The sequence below is a fragment of the Apis laboriosa genome, unplaced genomic scaffold (assembly GCF_014066325.1).
Source record: "Apis laboriosa isolate Shangri-la unplaced genomic scaffold, ASM1406632v1 scaffold30_cov140, whole genome shotgun sequence".
NCBI classification, from domain to species: Eukaryota; Metazoa; Arthropoda; class Insecta; order Hymenoptera; family Apidae; genus Apis; species Apis laboriosa.
The window spans coordinates 630,574-652,632 of NW_025222776.1; the positions used below are offsets into that span (position 1 = coordinate 630,574).

At 25.5% G+C, this 22,059-nt stretch overlaps 1 protein-coding gene across 29 annotated transcripts in view; it reads left to right on the plus strand.

Annotated features, from left to right (window-relative positions):
- LOC122714514 (calcium-activated potassium channel slowpoke) overlaps positions 1 to 22,059 on the plus strand; it is a 122,604-nt gene that overhangs the window by 63,660 nt on the left and 36,885 nt on the right. For 16 of the 29 annotated variants that reach the window (XM_043935889.1, XM_043935895.1, XM_043935899.1 and 13 more), the window contains exons 7-11: positions 1,706 to 1,816; positions 5,329 to 5,434; positions 9,010 to 9,162; positions 10,315 to 10,470; positions 15,264 to 15,376. In XM_043935889.1, the coding sequence (XP_043791824.1) occupies positions 1,706 to 1,816; positions 5,329 to 5,434; positions 9,010 to 9,162; positions 10,315 to 10,470; positions 15,264 to 15,376 (639 nt within the window). Of the gene's footprint in view, positions 1 to 1,705; positions 1,817 to 2,689; positions 2,796 to 5,328; positions 5,435 to 9,009; positions 9,163 to 10,314; positions 10,471 to 10,885; positions 10,984 to 15,263; positions 15,377 to 22,059 lie in introns of all 29 variants that reach the window. The other 13 variants (XM_043935896.1, XM_043935908.1, XM_043935900.1 and 10 more) reach the window with 3 other exon arrangements.

The following is a 22,059-nucleotide window of genomic DNA, read 5'->3' on the forward strand; positions in this document are numbered from 1 at the left end:
TGCTCGCATGCAGCGAGCGCGTGTGCATAGTTATTCGATCACGTTAGTCGGCTAAAACGACTCACCTCAATTCCTATCGCAGTTCTGGTAAGTTTAGTCACATTAATTAGTTTTTATTTATATATATATATATATATTATATATATATATATATTATACGTCTATGTTCAATGTATGTATAATTTTTTATCAAATACGCGGGGATCGCGATTTTTCTAATAAATATTTCTTCGATCTTTAATTTTCAAATAATTGTTTTTCACAAGATTCGTGATTATACAAGTCGCGAGAGACTTTTTACTATTTTAAAAAAAAATTAAATTAATAAAAGATTATGTATATGTAGAGCATAATGAGTTTGTTCAAATCTCTTTGAAAAAATTTTACATTCTGTCTGGACATATTTTTATAATAAAGTAATAATGTATTGAAACTTGTTTTATTTACTTGTTTTAAAGTTTTGTCATTATAAAATAGAAAAAAAAAAGATAAAAAAGGATTCTGAAAACTTTTGAGAGTTAATTTTACTTTTTCAAAGTAATATTTCACTTAAAAAAGTTACTTTACACGATATAAAAAGTTCATGAACTCATCGTAAAATTGTATATATATATATATTTTATTGTTGAATGTTACTATAATAAGCTTCAAAATACTCTTTTTTGAAAGCTATACGATGATTTATATATTTTTCAAAAACAATTTTGGAAATTTCTTGATGTCATTAAAGCCATAAAAATGTTTTTACTTTTGAGAACAAAAAAAAAAAATTATTAGATTCAATGAACGAGAAGAATGTTCCAATTCCAAACAAATTATTTCAGTAACTGAAAGCTTGAAAGAAAAGCATTTTATGACATTAATGGCATTGAGAATAACATAATGCCAGGTCTAAAGTTACATTTCACAAAATTATTTGGAAAAGTGGACAGAACATTGACATCCTTCCGAAAAGGAATATTTCGAGGTTGACAGTGACATCTAATAGTGAAATACGTAATTTAACCACGACGAATTCTCGAATTTTATTATCAAATATCATATAACTCATTCTGCTCTATACATATTCAAAGTTTCGTTAAAAACAAAACTCTTTTTTGCTTCTGACAATACAATTCATATGAATTATATAAATTATGTAAAGACTTTTGCGACTGATTGTATATATATATTATTCCAAATTATTATATAACTAGAATAATAATATTGTTTTCGATAGATCTTTGAATCGAATATTGTTATTGTGGCAGCAGACTAAACTGGTATATACGAAAATACGTTCTCCATATTTTTTTTTTTTCTCAGTCGGTTGCGTCGTATATATTTTCGCGCGTATATATTTTCATTTGACCGTATTTACGCCCTCGAGCGGCATCACGACAAGTGTATATATTCTCTCTCTCTCTTTCTCTCTCTGTCTTTCTGTCTCGAGGAATCGTGGTTAAAGAAAGAAAAAGCAAATAGAAAAACAGCAAAAGCTGATGGCTGGCAATCAGAGAGAGAAAAAAACGTAACGAAATCGTTAGTCGGTTGATACATATGTATGTATATTATATATATAGAGCGTGTACATGGTAGTTGCTTGTAAATCTTCGTATTTTTTTTTTATTTATCTTCTTTTGTTTTTTTTTTATTTTTTTTTATTTTCGATCATCCGTGTTACTTTAATCGGGAGTGGAATCTAATTCGTTCGTTGTGTTGGCAGACATATTGTCGTGTGTGGCCACATCACCTACGAATCAGTCTCGCACTTCCTCAAGGACTTCTTGCACGAGGACCGCGAGGACGTCGACGTGGAAGTTGTCTTCTTGCATAGGTATGATTATCAGTCCGATATCTATTATTTCACTCTTAATCAGACCTTGATGCATATCTATCTTCCCAATTATGGTCTCATTTCGGTCAACGAATCTCTGTATAATCTCAGCATGTGCAGCATTAATTGCAGACAGTTTTTTTTTTTTTAATATGATTATACAGGATGTTTTGACACTTATCCTTCCATGTCCTAACTCACTTGCTGAAAATATTCTATATCGAGATCGATCAGATCGATTTTATTACGATACAAAAATAATTCCCAATTGTTATTAAAATTCAATTAATATATTTACAACGATTTTCTTCACATTTGAGTCACCTCACGTTAAAAATAAATTTAAATAAATAAAAAACGCGATGATGCGTTTATACACATGTGCTAAACGATATAAAATTAAGTAAGTCTGCTACTGTAATCGTTACCGATAAGCAGTCACTCACGTCAAAAAACAATGTCATGCGATATCGATGATTATCACGAAAAGAGTAATAAATTACGCCTGTAATTAATCGTAATGTTGTGACGACTTGGGGTAAGTGTAGGCAATACGATTTGCTTAGGTTTCACAATTGTATATATCAGCTTTCCAGCGGTTATACGACTAAAGACGATCAGACACTACCGATCTTATTTCTTTTATTATTCCATTTTCAATGCGGGCTTTTGGGTCAATGCGAATGTTAATTTAAGAGCTTAATGTCAAGGCTAATGTTTCGATGGTCAACAGAGAGAGGGAACAGGATGTACCGAAATATATAGTATAGAGAAAGGCCAAGGGTATCTGGTGTTCCAATGCACCACGTGTTTCGATTGATCGAGCCATGAGGTCTGATCGTCATTGTCGTAAGGAGTGATCTGTGTTTCCAGGAAAGAGCCAGATCTCGAATTGGAGGGTCTTCTGAAGAGGCATTACACGACCGTGGAGTTTTTTCAGGGCACTATGATGAATGCTGTGGACTTGGAGCGTGTCAAGGTATCCTGAACCCTAAAGCAACCATCACACGAATCCTCACCCTTTCAATATCGAATATCCTCTGTCCTTTGCGTGGCCGCTCGTGCTTCTTGTTTTCCTTCTAGTTTTTTAGGTTTTTTGCGCGGTTATTTACTCAACAGCAGTTGATCGATCGATATAGATATCTAAGAAAGACTATATTTTAAATTAGGTATTCAATTTATGACGTGTAAAATGTATATGATTAGTTGCAATTAGATTTGCTCAGTTTTAATTTTTACTCGATTGTATTTCTCTTTTTCTCTTCTATTTTTCTCTCTACGTATTTTGCCATCTTTCATCCTTTTTTTTCTGTTTTATTTCTTTTTTTTTTTAATTATACAATGGTTTGATAATGTATTTGCAATTGAGGTATTGCTTTCTTTATTTTGAAAACGTAATATTTTGTTAAAATAGTTAAAATAGTTAAAAAAGATAATTAGAGGAATTGAAGATATGGAGATAAAAATGTGACGAGAAGAAATATATTTTGAAATTTTTTTTTTATTATATGTGATACGAATGAAAAGACAATTTCTCATTTAAACATTTAAACATAAGCATAAAATGTGAAATCAAATTTTTTGTGTATTATTTTTAAGAAAATTCAACATTGAAAGTTCGCCAAATATGCATATAATTAATACACATGGATATATTATTCATCTTGTTTTCATCTTAATAATAAATTGTCATTAGTATGAATCAACATTTTACATTTCTCGTTATTTAAATTTTCTATTTTTTTGATAGATATATTATATTCTATTCACGTATATTCATTCTGAATTTATTAATTTTTGATAGTTGAATGTTTTTTTAATTGATCGAATAAAACTCTATACATATTTAGCATAATAAGTATGTAATCCATATATTTTTATATTTTCTTCGAATCATAAGTAATAAAATTAACCAAATTGTATTTAATTCTTTTCTTATAAAAAAAATTTTTTTTATGAAAAAAATTCTATTTCACGTTTTCCATCTTTACTTGTGAAATTATTTGCTTTTCAATTGTATCACAGATTACATTCTTGTTTAAAATGATTTCTAATCTTGAACAATTTTAAACTCGATAATTTTATATCAAAAAATAATTCAAATCATCACAGGAATTACATTTGGAAAAACAATTACAATTAATAAATGTAAAACTTTCTCAACACTTTCGTCTGCGAAACAGTTTTCCTTTTTATCGTATGACATCATTTTTGAAAATGAACATTTCAAGTGAAATGTTTCTCCATATTGTATTTCGAAGTTACGCAGATAATCGCATTAGTCATTTATTAAAAATCACCTTATACATATGTTGGTATATATATACATAATACACATATATATGTACATATATGTATATGTACAAACTTATACGTAGAAAGCAATTGCCTGCGACTGCATGGTATGCTGTAATGAGCTATGGAGCCGAATCAGCGTGCAGTAGAGACTTACTTAGATCTATTACAACGTTTATCGTATCCTTGACTTACGAGGAAACGTATTTATTATAAAATAACGAATGTATAGAACAGTAATTCTCAACCTGTGAGTTGCTTTTCATTTTTAAATAATTTTTAATAATTTTTAACATTTATAGTAAATGTTGGATAAATAGCCAAAAAATCGAAATCCAAATTGTGCATTTATAAAGTAGAAATAGTGAAATTTAGAAAAATTATATTATTTGATCAGAGCTCATAATTCTTTTCGAATTTTGTCATATATAGAAATACTTGTAATACCAGTGTACAATAAAAACTGGATAAATCGAAACTCAAATTGTGTATTTATGAAATAGTATATGGAACCAATATAGATCGATCAAATTCTTTTTATACTTTCTTGAATATAGAAACATTTATCAGAATATATATAATAAAATTTGTATAAGTATTCAAAGATTTACCTCATCGACATTCAATTATGAGGTAAAAGTATTGAATATTATAAGTATTGAATATATAATCATGATTTTTCTCATATTTTGTTAAATATAGGATACAATAAAAATTGGATAAATATTGAAGAATCAGAATTCAAATTGTACATTTTTCGAAAATATTGAGATTTAATTTTCGCATAGCTCGATCAGAATTTTTTTTGTATTTCACAAAATATAAAAAACAAGATGAAAGAAGAATTGTACAATAATGATGATTATTGGCCACCACTTACATTCATCTGATGTTTACTATATTTATATATTTTATAGAGATATTTATTTTACACGAAAAGAAAGAAATCGCAAGATACATGAATATTGTAAAAAGAAATCGCAACTCAAAGAAGATTGAGAAACAATCCATTAGAAGGTTAATCACTTGATATTCCTCGAAGGTCTAACGCTAAATACGATAGCATTATTATTACTACTTATATTATAAGTCGAATCTCCGCCCATCTCTGGCGGGCCTACTCAGCGATAATTCGCAAAAAAGGCGTCCTCCGATATCTGAGGTGAACATTATTTATGAAAAGAAACGTATCATTTTGTCGGGCTCGTGCCATTTAGGAAACCACCAGATCTCGAGCTGGAGGGACTATTCAAACGGCACTTCACCACCGTGGAGTTCTTTCAGGGGACCATCATGAACCCCATTGATCTGCAACGGGTCAAGGTGAGTCTGATATCTATTCTGCCCCCTCCAAAGTTAATGATAAAAATCCTCGTCTCCTTTTCAACATATGCAAGATAATACCTGTGATAATTACACCGACTTGTATCAACCTGCGTGTATTATTTGGCGAACGCCACTATGCATATTTACATATGTATACGTGTACAATATGTTCTTGAAACGGTGGAATATTTTCTGGAGAGATGAAAATAAAATAAGTTAAATTTGTTATTAAGATTTTTGAGTGTGAATCCAATAGAAATTTTATTCTAATATTTTGTCAGCATTGAAATTACGTTTTTCAAATTTAAATAGCATGCTAATATTATTCTGATGACATCTATGATATTAGTATTTGAAATATTTTATGAAGATTTAGATTAAGAAGTGATTCGAGAAAATAATCATTGCAGAATTTAGGATTTATTTATTAAATATTTAATTAATTGAAATTTATTGTAATAGATATATATATATATCAAATAAAGAAAAGTTTTTAATATCATGAAAGAAATATTGAAGGATGGCACGTGTAAAATATGTTAAAATAGATGGAAAGAAAAAAATTGAGTATTTTAATGTGATTATAATAAAAAATACAATAATTACAATAAATAATATTTAATAACAATATACATTATATTATTAAATTTTTCTTAACGATAATATAATAGTTTTATTTAAAACGAATTAAATTATATCAATATTAAGTTTTCTTTATAAACGTTATTTATATATGTTTTATATTTTCAATTATCTTAAAAATATTCCACTATTTTCAATTAATTGGACATATCGTATACATATATTTATGTATATACATATACATCTTTGTGCTCAACATCCACAGGATCATCGAATTATCGTATTCCTTCGTTGTGTCATAGCAGCTCCCATGACGTAGTACTTGTACTTTGAACGTTTTATTATTGTTATCAAAATATTATTATAATTATATTTAATTTTATTTATATTAATTATATTTATTGTCAAAATATTCAATTAAATTATTTTCAATAATATAAATTTCATTTGAAATATAATATTTAGATTAAATATATATTTTTTGAGGGATTAAATAAATTATAGAATATAAAAAAATTAGAGGAAAAGATGTTTTAATTTAATAAATGAAATATCTTGTATTTATCAATTGAATATTTTAAAAGATGACATATACACTTGATAATATAAAAATATAATTTTTTATAATGATGTTAATATAAATGTAAGTGTTGAATAATTTTAATTTCAATTTTGATTTTAATTAAAAATAAAGTACAAAATTATATTCTAAATATAACTTATAAATATATATTTAAATATAATATATTAAAGATTTTCAGTAAAAAATGCTTTATATATGTAAAAGAAATATACATTGTAATTGTACATTGAAACTGTATTATACTGGTATTTCCCAATTGACTTTCATTGCCATTAGAGGGATAAGTATACGCTTTCTCACGAGTATTCGCGTACAGTCTTCTTATAAATACTGTTTCTCCTATTTCAGCATTTAAGATATGGGCTTGCCAATAAGCACTTTTTAATAAGCATCGGTGGTTTATTTTTCTTTCTTTTTTTTATTTCTTTTCTTTTTTTTTGTTTTTTCTTTTTTTTTAATTTATATTATAGTTTATTTATATTATTTATATTATATTATTTATATTATTTATATTATAATATAAGTTATAAATTCATAAGTTAGATGTTAATTATAAATATATATTATTAAGTATAATTTAAATATAAGTTATTTAAGTATATCATATTTAGTTCTTAATTTACAAATAATTTACAAATAAATAAAATTGCATTTAATTGTAAAGTACAATATATATATTAAGTATATATTATTACTATCAGAAAGTACAAGGGATATGGTTTCATGGTTGCTGCTTCAAAATTTTAGTAGTCATTCGGAAACGTGCGAAAGGACAAATGTTGTTGTTCCAAAATAATTGTTGCCTGTATGTACCCTTCTGTGCATATTGACGATGTTTTATGAAATCCCTTTGACGCGCTTTCCATGCTGTCATTTGCTTTCGTGTTCCAATATGTAATAGCTCGTACAAGTTTAATCGAATACACGATATCTCAGCAAACGTTGAACGATAAAGTTATCAAATGAAAGTTAAAAGTTCTTTTAATATTTCTCCCTCGATTAAATTCTTCGAAAATATTTTGTGCATTTCAATGCCAATCTCTTGTCAAGGGACTTTGAAAAATGATAATTATATCTAAAAAAAAAAAAAATATTCTTAGTTTCTTCTGACATTAATATGTATACATTTTGACATCTGTATCAAATTGCGAAAATAAGTCTCTCGAAGATTGTTTACACCTACTGGATACAACTATGTGTCTACTATCAATCCAGGTGGGTAAGTGCTTGTGAATGAAATTTAAATAAATAATTATATTTCTAATATAATATTACTTTTTCTGTTAAAGATTTATTTTACAATAGCGATTCATAATTCTTTATTAAGTACATAGATTCTGCATTTAAAGAAGAAAGAAAGAAAAAAAGAAAAAGTGACAGAATAGTGTGCTTGGCTATTTGTATAATATTTCTTTTATATCGATTAAATTTAAGTCAGGTTGTAGATGCGCATGTTGACGATACTTTGATATCATTTTGATAATTTGTTATTTAATAATATTTTAGAAATATTGTAAAGATTTGTTTTAAAATGTGTCGAAGATACTGTAAAATATAATATATGGTAAATAATAGGGATTTTTTTTTTAAATGAAATTATATAGATACAAAAAATTAATATTATAATATTCTCATAAATTACATTATTTTTTATCTCATATTTTTTTTTTTCAAAAGTTTGAAATCAGAAAAGCATTGAAAGTTTCAAGGACTCAAAACTTTTTGAGTTCTTTTTTCCAAAAGTTTCAAGTGCTTTATTTTTAATAAGTGCATACATGAAGAATTTTGGAATATAATACCTGACAATTGTAATTAATATCATATTTTCATTTTTGAAAATATCGATTTCTAAATTTTGATAGATATTCTTTTCTCAGTATTTACGACGCATGCCAATAGTTATCTACTATTAAACGCTTGTAAAAAAAAATGTGTATATTACGTAGTGCATATTCCTGCATATTCGATGTACCACAGTGATTAGTTTTCCCGTGTTTTCTTTGCCTGATATTCATCATTTCCCAAAAAAACACATTTCACTTGATCAAAAATCACATACCATACATATGGCGGACTTTACTTTTTATAAGTATATATGATTGAATTTAATTTTATCAGGTATATTTCCCATATATATTTGAAAGCAATGTGAATCAAATGACATGTGAAATTGTACAATTGTTATTTGCATTGAATAATGATCGAATAGAATAAATTTTGCGCTACATTTTCTTTCGCTAATGATTCCTTAGTTAAAAATTTGTTCAAAAGCAGTTTCTATTTTGTAATTGCTTTCCAACCATTCGTTCCAACCCTCTCCATGTTACATATGTCACCTCCTTGATTCCATTTTCGCTTTCGTTTATTATTTGTATATACGCGGGACAAAATGTTTCGATCATTTTAGGTCCACGAGGCAGACGCGTGTTTGGTTCTGGCGAACAAGTATTGTCAAGATCCAGATGCGGAAGACGCAGCAAACATCATGCGTGTCATCTCCATCAAGAACTATTCGGATGACATTCGCGTTATCATTCAATTAATGCAATATCACAACAAGGTATTGTTATCGATATTTTGCACGTTTATGATTTAAGTTTCCGTTTGAAGAATTTTATTTAGAATATATATTTAATAATCATTATATAACAATCATTATAATAATTTGAATAATAAATAATTAACAATTCTAAATATTTTATACGTAATATGAAAATATAAATACGAATTACATAAATTTCGATTAATAAATTTAAATATTATATAATATTAATATATGTATTATCAAATTTTATTTTATATACAATTAAAGATGATACTGTTAAATAGCTGGAATTATCTGATCAGGAAATCTTAAAAGCAAATCTATTATAATTTACTGCTTTATATTATTTGAAATCCATATTATAATAATGTGCTGAATATCCAGACAAGTTGCAGTTTAATAAATTTCAGATATCGATAAAACTTTTAATTAAAGAGAAATTATAATAACATATTGATTATAATAACTAATTATAATATAAAATATAATTATTGCCAATAAGAATTGTTAAATTTATTGGGTATATTCAAATACATATAAAGAAATTCAACCGATGTTTAAATAATCGATATTTTATTTTGTTTAATTTTATTCAAATATAATCGTAATACAAGAATTAGTTCGTATATTTTGGTAATTTTCGATTTTCTATTTCTATTAATCGTTAAAATTTTTCACAAAATTAACATAAATTTTCATTCAATCAGAAATATAACTATATTTTAATTCTAATGAATCTATATATAATATATATTTAGATAGAAATTATAGATTAATAATTTTAAACCTTCTATATTATTTAACATGCAGTTTTGAGAACGATGTTGTTAATAATGCGCGCTATTTCCGGAAAGTAATTAAAATAATGAATAATTATTATTTCACAATCAATAATTAATAAAATGAAATAATAAAATTAATTTAATGATAAATACGAACCACTCAGAAACAAAAGTGATGTGTATCTTTTTATCATTATATTTAAATAAATTTATCGTTTATTTATAATAAAATATTCATCAGAGTTTTTAATGACTTTTTTCCATCATTCAAATAATTATTTTTTGACAAAAAAAAAATCTTGTTTCAATGAACTCATATGTACATTTTTACACTTTTATATTAATATTCGAATACGTTCGAACAATTTGAAATTTTATGTTTCAGGCCTACTTACTAAACATTCCATCATGGGACTGGAAACAGGGCGACGACGTGATTTGCCTGGCCGAATTGAAACTGGGCTTCATCGCACAGTCCTGTCTAGCGCCGGGTTTCAGCACGATGATGGCCAATCTTTTCGCCATGCGTTCCTTCAAGACGGTCAGTAGAATGTCGTTCTAAGGACGACAGAAAAATCTGCCGATCTTTTTCATCTATGCATGTGTGAACAAGGTTCCTTAGGTTTTTTCACGGTTCACTTGTTGTCACAGCGACCTCGCGATTTTTATTAATTCTTATACAAAAATAATACGTACATAAAATACCAAAATACCACTCTGTTACTTTTATCTCGCTTTTCTCGTTTTAAAATTGATCGAAAATCATTTTTGAATATAAAGGTATTTTTATCCGCTGCGTTTTTATTTTAAATTATCCATGTTGAAAAATTGGAAAAAATCATGGAAACGTAAGTAGATTGGTGTCGCTGTGAACAAAAGCGCGAATCCGTACATGCATAGGAGCGTGTGTAATTTAGAAATGGTTGGTTGATTGGTACCAGTCACCCGATATGCAGGCTTGGCAGAATGACTACCTTCGTGGAACTGGAATGGAGATGTACACCGAAACACTGAGCCCTACCTTCATTGGAATGCCCTTTGCCAAAGCCACTGAGTAAGTCGGTCCATGACCAATCCAACATCCAACAGATACCTGCATATCTGATTCAAGAGACGTGATCTGTGATTCCGTTCATTTGTGTCGAGTCATTATGTGTATATATATATATATATACATATTATACATATCCATATTTTGTATTAACAACGCATCTAAAACGCGACAAATATTTTATCGAGTCTATATTAGACTCGATCTGAATTAATAAATAATTAATCACTAATTGGAAGAGTTACTCGATTCGGATAATTTGTCAAATTTGAGAAATATGTTGAAATGATGTATCTATTTGCCAGATTAATTTAATATAATTTCATAGAAATTTATTTTTTTTATATTATTTTTTTTATATTATTTATTATTTATATTATTATTATTATTTATTTGTTATATTATTTTTTTTATATTATTTTATTCTTTTATATATTAAAAATAGAATTTAAGAAGTAACCTTGTCCTATTATAATAATTTATCTATTATATAATTAGCTTTTTATATGATTTTATAATAATCTTTTGAATACCTGAAATGTTTACATTATTATAAATAATAATACAAAATAGGAGGATCACAATATTATCTCAATTACACGCATTTGAATAATAATAAATAAAAATGTATGAATAATTATGATGGAAAAATACGAAAATAATTCTATATATAAATACTTTTTGTTAAATATATAAATATAAAAGACATTTTCTACATCTTTCTCATCTTTTGACTCTTCATTATTCTACTTTATATAATTAACAAAAATATTGATATTCATCTAATTCGAGTTTTCTGTTGAAACAATGAATAATATGAAATATCTTAAATTATATTAAAATCATATAGGAAATGTGCTCTTGTTCAAAAATATAAATAATAAGGATATGTTACAATTTATCATAATCGAAAATATCGATGAACTTTTCACTTATTTATATTATTACGTTCAAGTATTATTAATAGTACTGTACTAGTTCGTTCGAAAATTCTCAATTTTGTCTCAGAGTAATACGGATTCCGGTCGACCTCGGTTCTTTTTGTGTTCACGTTAACGACGACGGAATCACTTGGAGAAGGATTCGCAGTCTCTTGAGTCGGAACGAAAAAAAGAAAAAAAAAAAAAAAAAAAGAGAAAAAAAATAAAAAAAGGATGAAGCTTCGCCTCGCCTATGTCTTTCACTACGCTCCACTCCGCTATATACATTATATGGATTATATCTACATCTATATATCTATACTATACATGAACGTATTAACTGTATATTGTACAGTACCGTATCTGTGCTCTACACCTAATCGATGTAAGCCACCTCTAATCGCTTCAGTAACGTTTTTTGTATTTTTCACTCTCTTTCTCTATCAGTTCTACGTACGGTTTGAAGTCGATCCGATTTATACCGTGGTTTGCAAAAAGATTTGTTTCAAAAGAATTTTATGTGGAAGAAGGATTTATGTAAAAGGAATTTTACTATGTGCAACGATAAAGCATTTTGATTAAATAATCGATTTAAAAATGATTTAAGCAGTATTTTATTCATGGTTATAATTTGGTATTATATAATTTTTTACAAAAATTGCACAATGAACATTTGAACATTGAAAAATCAAAAGTTACCTATATATCATGTATATGTAATTAAAGATTTCGCATCAAATCCTTTTTTCTATCTTGCATATATTTTAGAAACGTAATTTGTAATATAAAATGTGATTTTTATGCTTGAATACTCCACAGTATCGATTGACTCGAACGCTCACCGTACGTATAATAAAAATTTGCAACAACGACAAGCATAAACGGCAACTGGATGATTGGTAAGCATTAGGAATTATAGCTAGTAGGTATCATCTCAATCTCGCTTAGTGATTCGATCAGTCTTGAAAGGCGATTCCATATAAGAGAATCGAAGGTACTACTTACGTATGCAGTGCTTGTTACTTCGTGTCAGTGAAAAATTGTTGTTGGTCATTACCAGTTCAGGATTATATCTATCATAGATATGTGTAGTAACGAATATATGATGCATAAAATGGTACTTATTTGGTTATATTTATAAAAATATTGGCCTTACGATAGATAACAAGAATTTTTCAATCGGTCAAGATTGTGTGTAATAATTGTGGTTAGGTATAATCGTATACAATCGTAGTGTGATGTTCGACAATTGTAAGATTAGTATAATTTTTTTTTCCTGTGAAATATTCAAATTTCATTCAACGAAGGTCAGTAAAATAAAAAATTCTAATAAAAATAACTTATCTGTTCTGAGCTATCCATTAAGAAAAAGGGAAAGAAATAAAATATATATTCGAAAGAATTAAACAGATCACATAAAACGTAGATAGATTTCATAGAATATTATTATAAATTTTTATTAATCAAATTTTATTTCCAGAAAACTAACTTAGATAATTAGAATATTCCTATACAATTTCAAATCGTTTGTTATTCTTGATAAATCTTTCTCTCTCTTCAAAAAATACCACATATGCAGGGTATTTCAGAACGAATAGTACAAGCATGCAGAAATGATTCTACATGCTATAAATGAATCGAAAGAAAAGGATTAAATTGTTTCAAGGCTTTGCTTTCGAGTAAATTAAGTTTGAAAAATATTTAAGTTTGAATAATATTGTCTGATTTCTGATTGAATACGAATGAATAATGAATAGAATATTATATAAAAATAAACAAAAAAAAGGAGAAAATTTTTTAATTTGAATATTAGTTTCTAAAAAAATCAAATTTGAAAATTCTTTGAATACACAAGATAATTTTTTAACTGAATATAGAACATTCGATTATAGACCCAAATTAAATCGAAACAATATATTATTTTGATCATGAATGAGATTTCAATTTTTCATGTAAAAAATGTAAAAAAAAAGTTGAAAATTTTACCATCAAAAACCCTCAGAAAATAGTAAAAACCATATCTTTAAATTCACTTTTTGTTGCATTCCGATATCTGAATCAGTTGTCGAGATATGGAGAGTTAAAGTGTCTATAATGCTTAAGATAGTGCTGAGAATATGAATAAGCCTCCTGACCTACATTTTTTCCTGGAAATGCATACGTTCTTCCAAGAATTAGAATCTGTCTAAAGTTTTAGATAGATCAGTAAAGTGCGAGGGAGAGAATCGAGTAAGAGATAAAGACAGAGATAGCAAACGATTAAAAATTACTTTACTTTTACTTTACTTTTACTTTTTCTTTTTACACGACGATATCTCGGCAACCGGAAGTCGTATCAGGATAAATAAAAAAGCATTTTAAAGAGCAAGATTCCACGCTTCTAACGATCTTTCATTCATCGATTAAAAGTCACTATCTCTAAAGTTATAGCGATTTAAAATTTTAATAATTTTAATAAAATTTAATGGAGTTATAAGATAAATTGCATATGATAGGTGTGTTGATTTCTGGATAAATATTCTTTATAATGATCTTACTAATGATATGTTGAAAACTTTAAGTTAGTTGGTTCAAAGTAAATTGGATCTTTATTTATTCAATCAAATTTAATAATGTTATTAGAAAAGGAAAAAGAAAAATCTTTAAAATGTAATCTTCAATAATTCGTAATTTTCTTTTCTATGATACACTTGTACGAAGTAAGTTTCTGGACTTGATAATCATACTCTCCTTCAACTGCCTTATATTCATTCGTGAAACTTACTTTTGCCGATGGATATTCTTATCGATTTTTAGTTACCACTGAGTAAAAAACGAAGTTTTTTTGTAATATTTATCTCGAAGAATTATTCCTTAAATTTATCCCAACATATATATCTATAACCAAATACTCAATCTCAATTTTCACAAATCTCAATTTCACTCTACTTTTCATTTATTTTCACACGTAATAATATTCATTTATTCGATTTAATCAATCTCAATCGAAAATTTATCAATTTCAATCTTAAAAAGAAGAAAAAAAGAGAAGAAGAAGAAGAAGAAAACTCTTAAACTTATTCTTACTCGAGAACGAAGCTCAAAACGAATTTTCATTCTCTCCTTTTCGATTCATTTTTGTATCTAAAATTATCCATTTCGTCGGCTTGATCACGTATCGGTGCTGAGACACTCTGCAATAATATATCTATTTAACAGATGAATGATAATCGTGCGAAAATCGGTGTTATCCTATCTTGTTTATCCTGCACGACGAGATGCGGACCACGAGGTCAGCGTTCTTCCTCGTGTCAGGCTCAGTCAGTTATTTAGATAGATTATGAAAGGTTTGATGACGTGGGGCTTGATTGGTTGGTGTTTCAGTCGCCGGATACTCAGGCGTGGCAGAATGATTACCTGCAGGGCACGGGCTGCGAGATGTACACGGAAACCCTCTCCCCGTCCTTTACCGGGATGACATTTCCCCAAGCCAGCGAGTAAGTTCTCGCTGTCATTGGTTGTCACACGTTGCAAACAATTTTTATCAACATACATATACATACATATATACATACATATATAGATACATATATATATTATATAAAATATATGTATACCCAAGACACATCATGCATACAAACACAAACCAAACACGTAGCGATCGCGTGATAAAAAAAAAACGACAATTTGTGACAATAAGATTTTTACATACATATGCAACATATACTTGGACACTCGAAAAATGAACACTGATAGTGCGAGATTTTTGTTTCTCTGCCTGTTTTTATATAATTGTTGATCTCGCACACTTTTTAAATGTACCTCATCGGTGTGAAACGTGTACATATACATATTATATACTATATTATTGATTACGAGATTACAATTGTCACCCTTCACCTCGGTTTTATTGATTATCCCTTGAAACATGTTTTTTTTTTCTCTCATGTATCGGGATCGTTTTTTCTTTTTTATTTATTTATTATTTTTTTTTTGGCTAGTGTAGTTTTTGTTTTGTTTGGTAATTTGATATTTTGAATGTATCTTTGAAATTTTTACACACACACACACACACACACACACACACACATATATATGATATTGAGCCGATCGTTTGAATAGTAACGTTTGTTATTTTTATTTATTTTTTTTTCTTTTTTGTTAACCAGCTATCTCTGGTTTTCACCACCAATTTGTACGAACAATTTTGCACCAATTTTTTTATATTGCGTGTAGAAGTAGTAGTGATGCCAAATCGGTGCAGATTTCGCGACAATTTATGCGAATACAATAACTCTCAAAGTTTTTTTTAAATCTTAAAATTTAATTTTAATTATTACATATTGTTTAAAAAAATTTTTTTTATTTCATTTAGCTTTAAAAATTATCTTATTTCGATCAAATATTTAATTTAAAATAAATTTATCATTGTTTAAAGAATTCTAATCTTTAAATACTAATTTAAATATTAATTTGCTTTATTTCTGTCCTTCAGATTCAATATTAAAGTAATTTATGTTAAACATAACAAACATATTACAATGTATTCTGCAATTATTATTTGAAAATTGATTAGAAAATGAAATAATATAAGAACTATAAATAATAATAAATAATAATGAATATAATAATAATGAATATAAAAACTAAAAAGTTATGAAATGAGTTAAAAATCATTTTAACTTTATAATTAAAAATAATAATTGCACAATATTTTTATTAATGATTTATTATATTATTTTTTAATCATTTTCATTATTTAAATCTTTAACGTTTGAAAAATTTTGTCCGACGAAATCTGCATATCATCTATTTAAGATTGTATTTTGTTTTCTAGTAATATTTTTACGGCTTCATACAGTATAAAATGACGAAACATTTTAAAAGAAATATATTGTTTTTAGCAATATATTATAATAATATATTCAATTTTATCTGGCATATATTTTTGACATTTTATGCATAAATTTTTTTTTAGGGATATATATATGTATATAATATATACATATACATATGAAGACGGGTTTTCTTTCCATTTTTATTCTTCTTCTCTAGTGTGTGTTCTTAGTTGTAGCGTTCTAATCTTCTCTTAACAAAACACGTTCGTTGTACACGCATGCCTGCTGCTCTCTACTTTACATCAGATGCATACATTTTCGGATGTATAACATATTCACACGAATTATAGAAAACTTCTTGAACGAGCTCGCAGTTTTACATTCCAAGTAGGTTAATATTTAATGTATTTTATAAATTCCTTATACTTTATTCAATTCCCGTTATAATAATAATTGATAAATCCAGTGATAAATATCTCTAGGAAAAAAAAATAACTATTTCTTTTTAATATATTTATTAATATTCTTCAACATTTTTTATGTATCATTCGTATATGTATTGTATATTATAATTATTGATCGAATTTTAAATAATATGAAAAATATATAATAAATTTGGGAAGTTGTTATTATTATTATTATTATTTTTACAACAACTTCATTGCGTTCTAAAAAATATAAAAGTGTGCATTAATAATTTAACTTAACCAACTGTAATAAAATATACTTCTGTAATTTACTACATAATATTCCTTCAATAATGGAAATTTGATTGGACAATTTTAATCGATAAATACCTGTTATTTTAATCGATATAGCCTGGATAATTGATTGTGTGTTTAAAGTTGTTTTTTTTCTTCTGGAAATGGTATATGAAGAAAATTTATTTTACTATTTAATTTTATCGATACATAATTTCTTTCAATTTTCTATATCAAGCCAATTCTCATCATCGATTTTTTTTTATTATATTCTATATTCTCTTTCTCTTTCTCTTTCTATATTTTATTTTTTTATATTTTAAAATTTAATATCTTAGAATCTATTTAAATTAATTGTTAATATATATTATTTTATTGTTTTCTATCTTTCATCTTTCACTTTCGCTTTTTTTAAATATTGCTTTTTAATATTTCATTTTAAATTTTTTTTCTTTTTTTTTTTCATTAAAATAGTATAATATATTTTGCTAGATGAGAAAAAGAATCGTCAATGGAAATTAATTATATTAAAATTATTAAAATTAATAATGAACTTAACTATATAATTAACTTAACTTAAGTATATAAGTATATAATTTATAAAAAATTTGAAATCATTTAGCTAAATGAAATTCAAGAATTTAAGAAAAAATCAAATTAGATTTATGTTATTTCAGAATACTTTTATTAAGAATTTTTAAATTTTTAACATGAAAAAGAAAAAAAACTGTTTTTAAATTTTTATACATATATATATCTTTTTTTTTTAACTTGAGTGGATATTTATAAAAAGTTAATAATTTTGATTATCTTAATTTATAAAAGTTACTTAATACTGAAAGCTATTTGAGAAATTTAAATAAAAAATTATTCAAATAAAATATAAAATTAAAAATTATTTCATAATAATGAAATAATATAAAAAGTGATCATTATATGATTATTTCAAATAAAATCTAATCATATAAGATTGTATATTATAATGATTTTTTAAATGTTTTATTTTAATAATATCCAACGTATGAAGTTTCATATTTTTTTTTATAAATTGTAAATTATATAAATTTATATTTTTTATTTTTTGCATAGTATTTAATATCATTTTATCTATTGTAGAATTAAAATTTAAACATATATCATTCTGCTAAAAATATTTTAGAAAAATGATTTAAAAATAACATAAATTTCGTGTTACAAAACTTTTATAAATAAAATTTTTTATATATCTAAAAATATGTAACAGATATAATCAAAGTGATCAAAGTTTGTATCTTGTATATAGATTTATTCATTATTCTATCCTTTAGTATTTTATTTATATTTTTCAATATTTCTTTTAGTTTTCTCCAATACATTTCTTCAATATCAAACATTACTTAGTTTGATAAAACAAACCATTGATTTTTTTTTTATTTTTTTTGTAGTGCTTATCACGATAACATGAATATTTTTTATTATTTTTATTATCCGTTATCTGTTTTCTCTTCTTTTTTCTCTTTCTATTATTTCTCTTTTTTCCCTACATATTTTCCTTTAATTTTCTTGATAATTTTGCGAATTCAATTTAATTTTCTGGTTTATATATATATATTTCAAGAGACTATTATCGGAATGATCTTTCTCTTCTTTATTCTTATCATTATAATTTGTATTTTCATTTTAATTTTTTTGATATAATACCATCCTCCATTTCATGATCATGGATTCGTCATATAACATAGAATTCTTCTTCAAAATATTAATTTACTGTAACCATTTCTTTTCATTTCAATCTTTTTGTATAAAATATGATATTCTATGATATGTATAGGATTTACTTTAGAAATTGATTATATATTTGAAAACAAAAAAGTAGATATATCTATTTGATATTTTTCTTTCTTTCAAAATCTATACATCGAATATTTTTGTTTGTTTTGTTAAACTTTCTTTATTTTTATATTAATACTTTGGTAAAATAAAACCTCTTAAGTTTTAACTGTTATGTATTACAAAGTTTTCATAATTTTACTTTTAATTAACATATATGATGCTAACAAGTGTCTTAATAATTAAGTTAAGTTTCTAAATTTTCACAGATAGTGGAATATTTCAGAATTATAAAATCAAAGAGTTAATATACATATTTATTATTAATTTTGCTAGAATAATTGAGATACAATATATATAGTTAAGGATTTCATTGTATAATAATAAAACTCAATTATTATTCATCTTATTTTTTTACATTTACATTCTTTTGAATTATAGTGATCCAGTGAAAAAAAATATTTTAAAAATATTTAATATATAACAAAAGAATATATAATATATATATAACAATATATAATATAATATATAACAATAGAATACACATTTATACAAACTTTCTTTATTACTTTCAAATATACAATCAATTTTTGAAATTTTATATATTTTGAAAGATTGTATATCTATTTTATTTTCATATTTTTTAAATTCCTTTCCTGAACATCTAACACTATTTTTTATCTATATTTCTCTCTTTCAAGCACATGGTTTACTACTTTTCTAAAGTGGTCATTCCATTTCTCTATCTCGAAACTCTCTTTCACTCCCTTTCCCCTTTTCTTTTCTTCATTTATCACTCTCTTCAGACGTCTTTTCCGTATCTAATCTTTCTGATCTCTTTTAAAATCTCCTGTCTATTTCTTTCTTTTTTTCCCCCCTTTTATAAGCTACTATTTTTTTTTTTTCCTTTATATTCCTTCCCTTTCACCATTTCCTTAGCGCTTTCTTCGCTTCGGCCCATTTTTCTTAACACTCATTCGACTCATCATTTTCTCTCCTTTCCGGTTCTCTCTTCTCTTTTTCCACTAAACGATCCCTTTGTTGCTGTTTCCAAATTCTACGCTATTTTGCTCGTATCCTTCTTTCTTTTATCAAGATTTGTTTCATATCACAGTAATAGTTTCCTTGTGAACAACTGATAATTATTTACATTGAACATCACTTTTCATTATTGAAGCTAAATATTTTAGATAAGATTAATTTTTAGTAAAAGGAATTAAATAAATTATACATTATGTTTGGTATGTATAGGATTTTTAATGTTACTGCTATCATAACACGTACAATATTTCTTTGAATATTTAGAGATATTGATTTTTATATTTTACTCGTAATTGTAGTTGTTATATGAATTATGCACTATATTTATTGCACAATTGGTATTGCTGAAAATATTTTAATATTTTAATTATTTTGTAAATTTTAGATTTTAATCACTAGAAATATTTTTCATGAATTATTAATTAAACTTTTAATTAGAAAATTTTTATTAATAGTTTAATTATGAAAAGCATGTAATAAACAAAGAAACAAATAAACAAAGTCATTATATATAATATTATTTGCTATGTAAAATAATAAGTTGAGTAATAAATTTGTTCGAATTTCTTTAAAAAAGTTATAAGTATTTTTACATAAAGTTTATTTATTATTAATCAAAATATATAAATAAATAATATTTGTTTTTTATTTTTTTTATTTTATTAATCATTTAATAAATGAAGTAACTTAGTCATTCTATAATATTTGAAATTTTTCCATAAAGAATATTTTTTAAATTGAAAAAAATTTAATAAAAATTAAAAGCAAACTATAATTATTTTTCTTGCATTATAAAAATAGTGTACAATTTGATTTAATAATATTATATTCTACAATTGAATTCAAATATTTGAAATTTTATTCATTTTTATAAATATACTTTAGATATACTTATTCATATTTATTCAGCACAAATAATATTTTCATAATATTTTTTAAAATAAATAAATAAAGATAAACTAACTTATTATTTAATCTGATAAATATCAGATGTACATATTAATATCTGCATGTACATATCATTTAATCATTGTAACTTAGAAGTTCATATATTTATTACATATAATTATATTTTTATTATATTAAGGATAATTATTATGAATTACAACAAATGATACAAAATGAAACTATAATCTTTCAAAATCTCTATCAAATATAATAATATAAAACTTTATCGATTATAATATATTAGGTTGACGCAAATTTTCTTGTCTTAATTAGCAAGACAGCACTATTTTAGGTTATTTTCCCCAGCACTGCTATTTGTATATTATATAGGATTATTGGTCTAAAATCTTTATCTATTAGTTTGCACATATCTGGTTTGTCATCATGGTTTAGTTTGTGTGCGCGATAACATGTACAAATTTTCTTATCGATTTTTACATAGAAATTAGGTCTTTCTATCATAATTACGCTCTTTGGCATTTATATTTTGATACGTATATAGTTACGCTTGTTGCGCTTAGGAGCAACAAGGACACTTAGCTCGTCTCTTTCCCGAGTTTTAGGCTTAGGATTTAATAGGTTTAGGATTTTAAAGTTATTAGTTTAGAGAGCACTAGATTTCTTCTATATATTTCGCATGAATTTCGAATTTATTAGACAAGTAACGATTTCGTTGTTTCGAATATTTCTCGAGTTACCGTTTGTTCAATTTTGCTTGCTTTGCATGCTCCTCTGATATTTTCGTTTCTAGCCGAGGTGGCAGAACAGAGCGTCTTACGAATATTATTGATACGATTATATTAGATATTTATTTTTGGATTAAATTTTTTTGACAATTTTTTG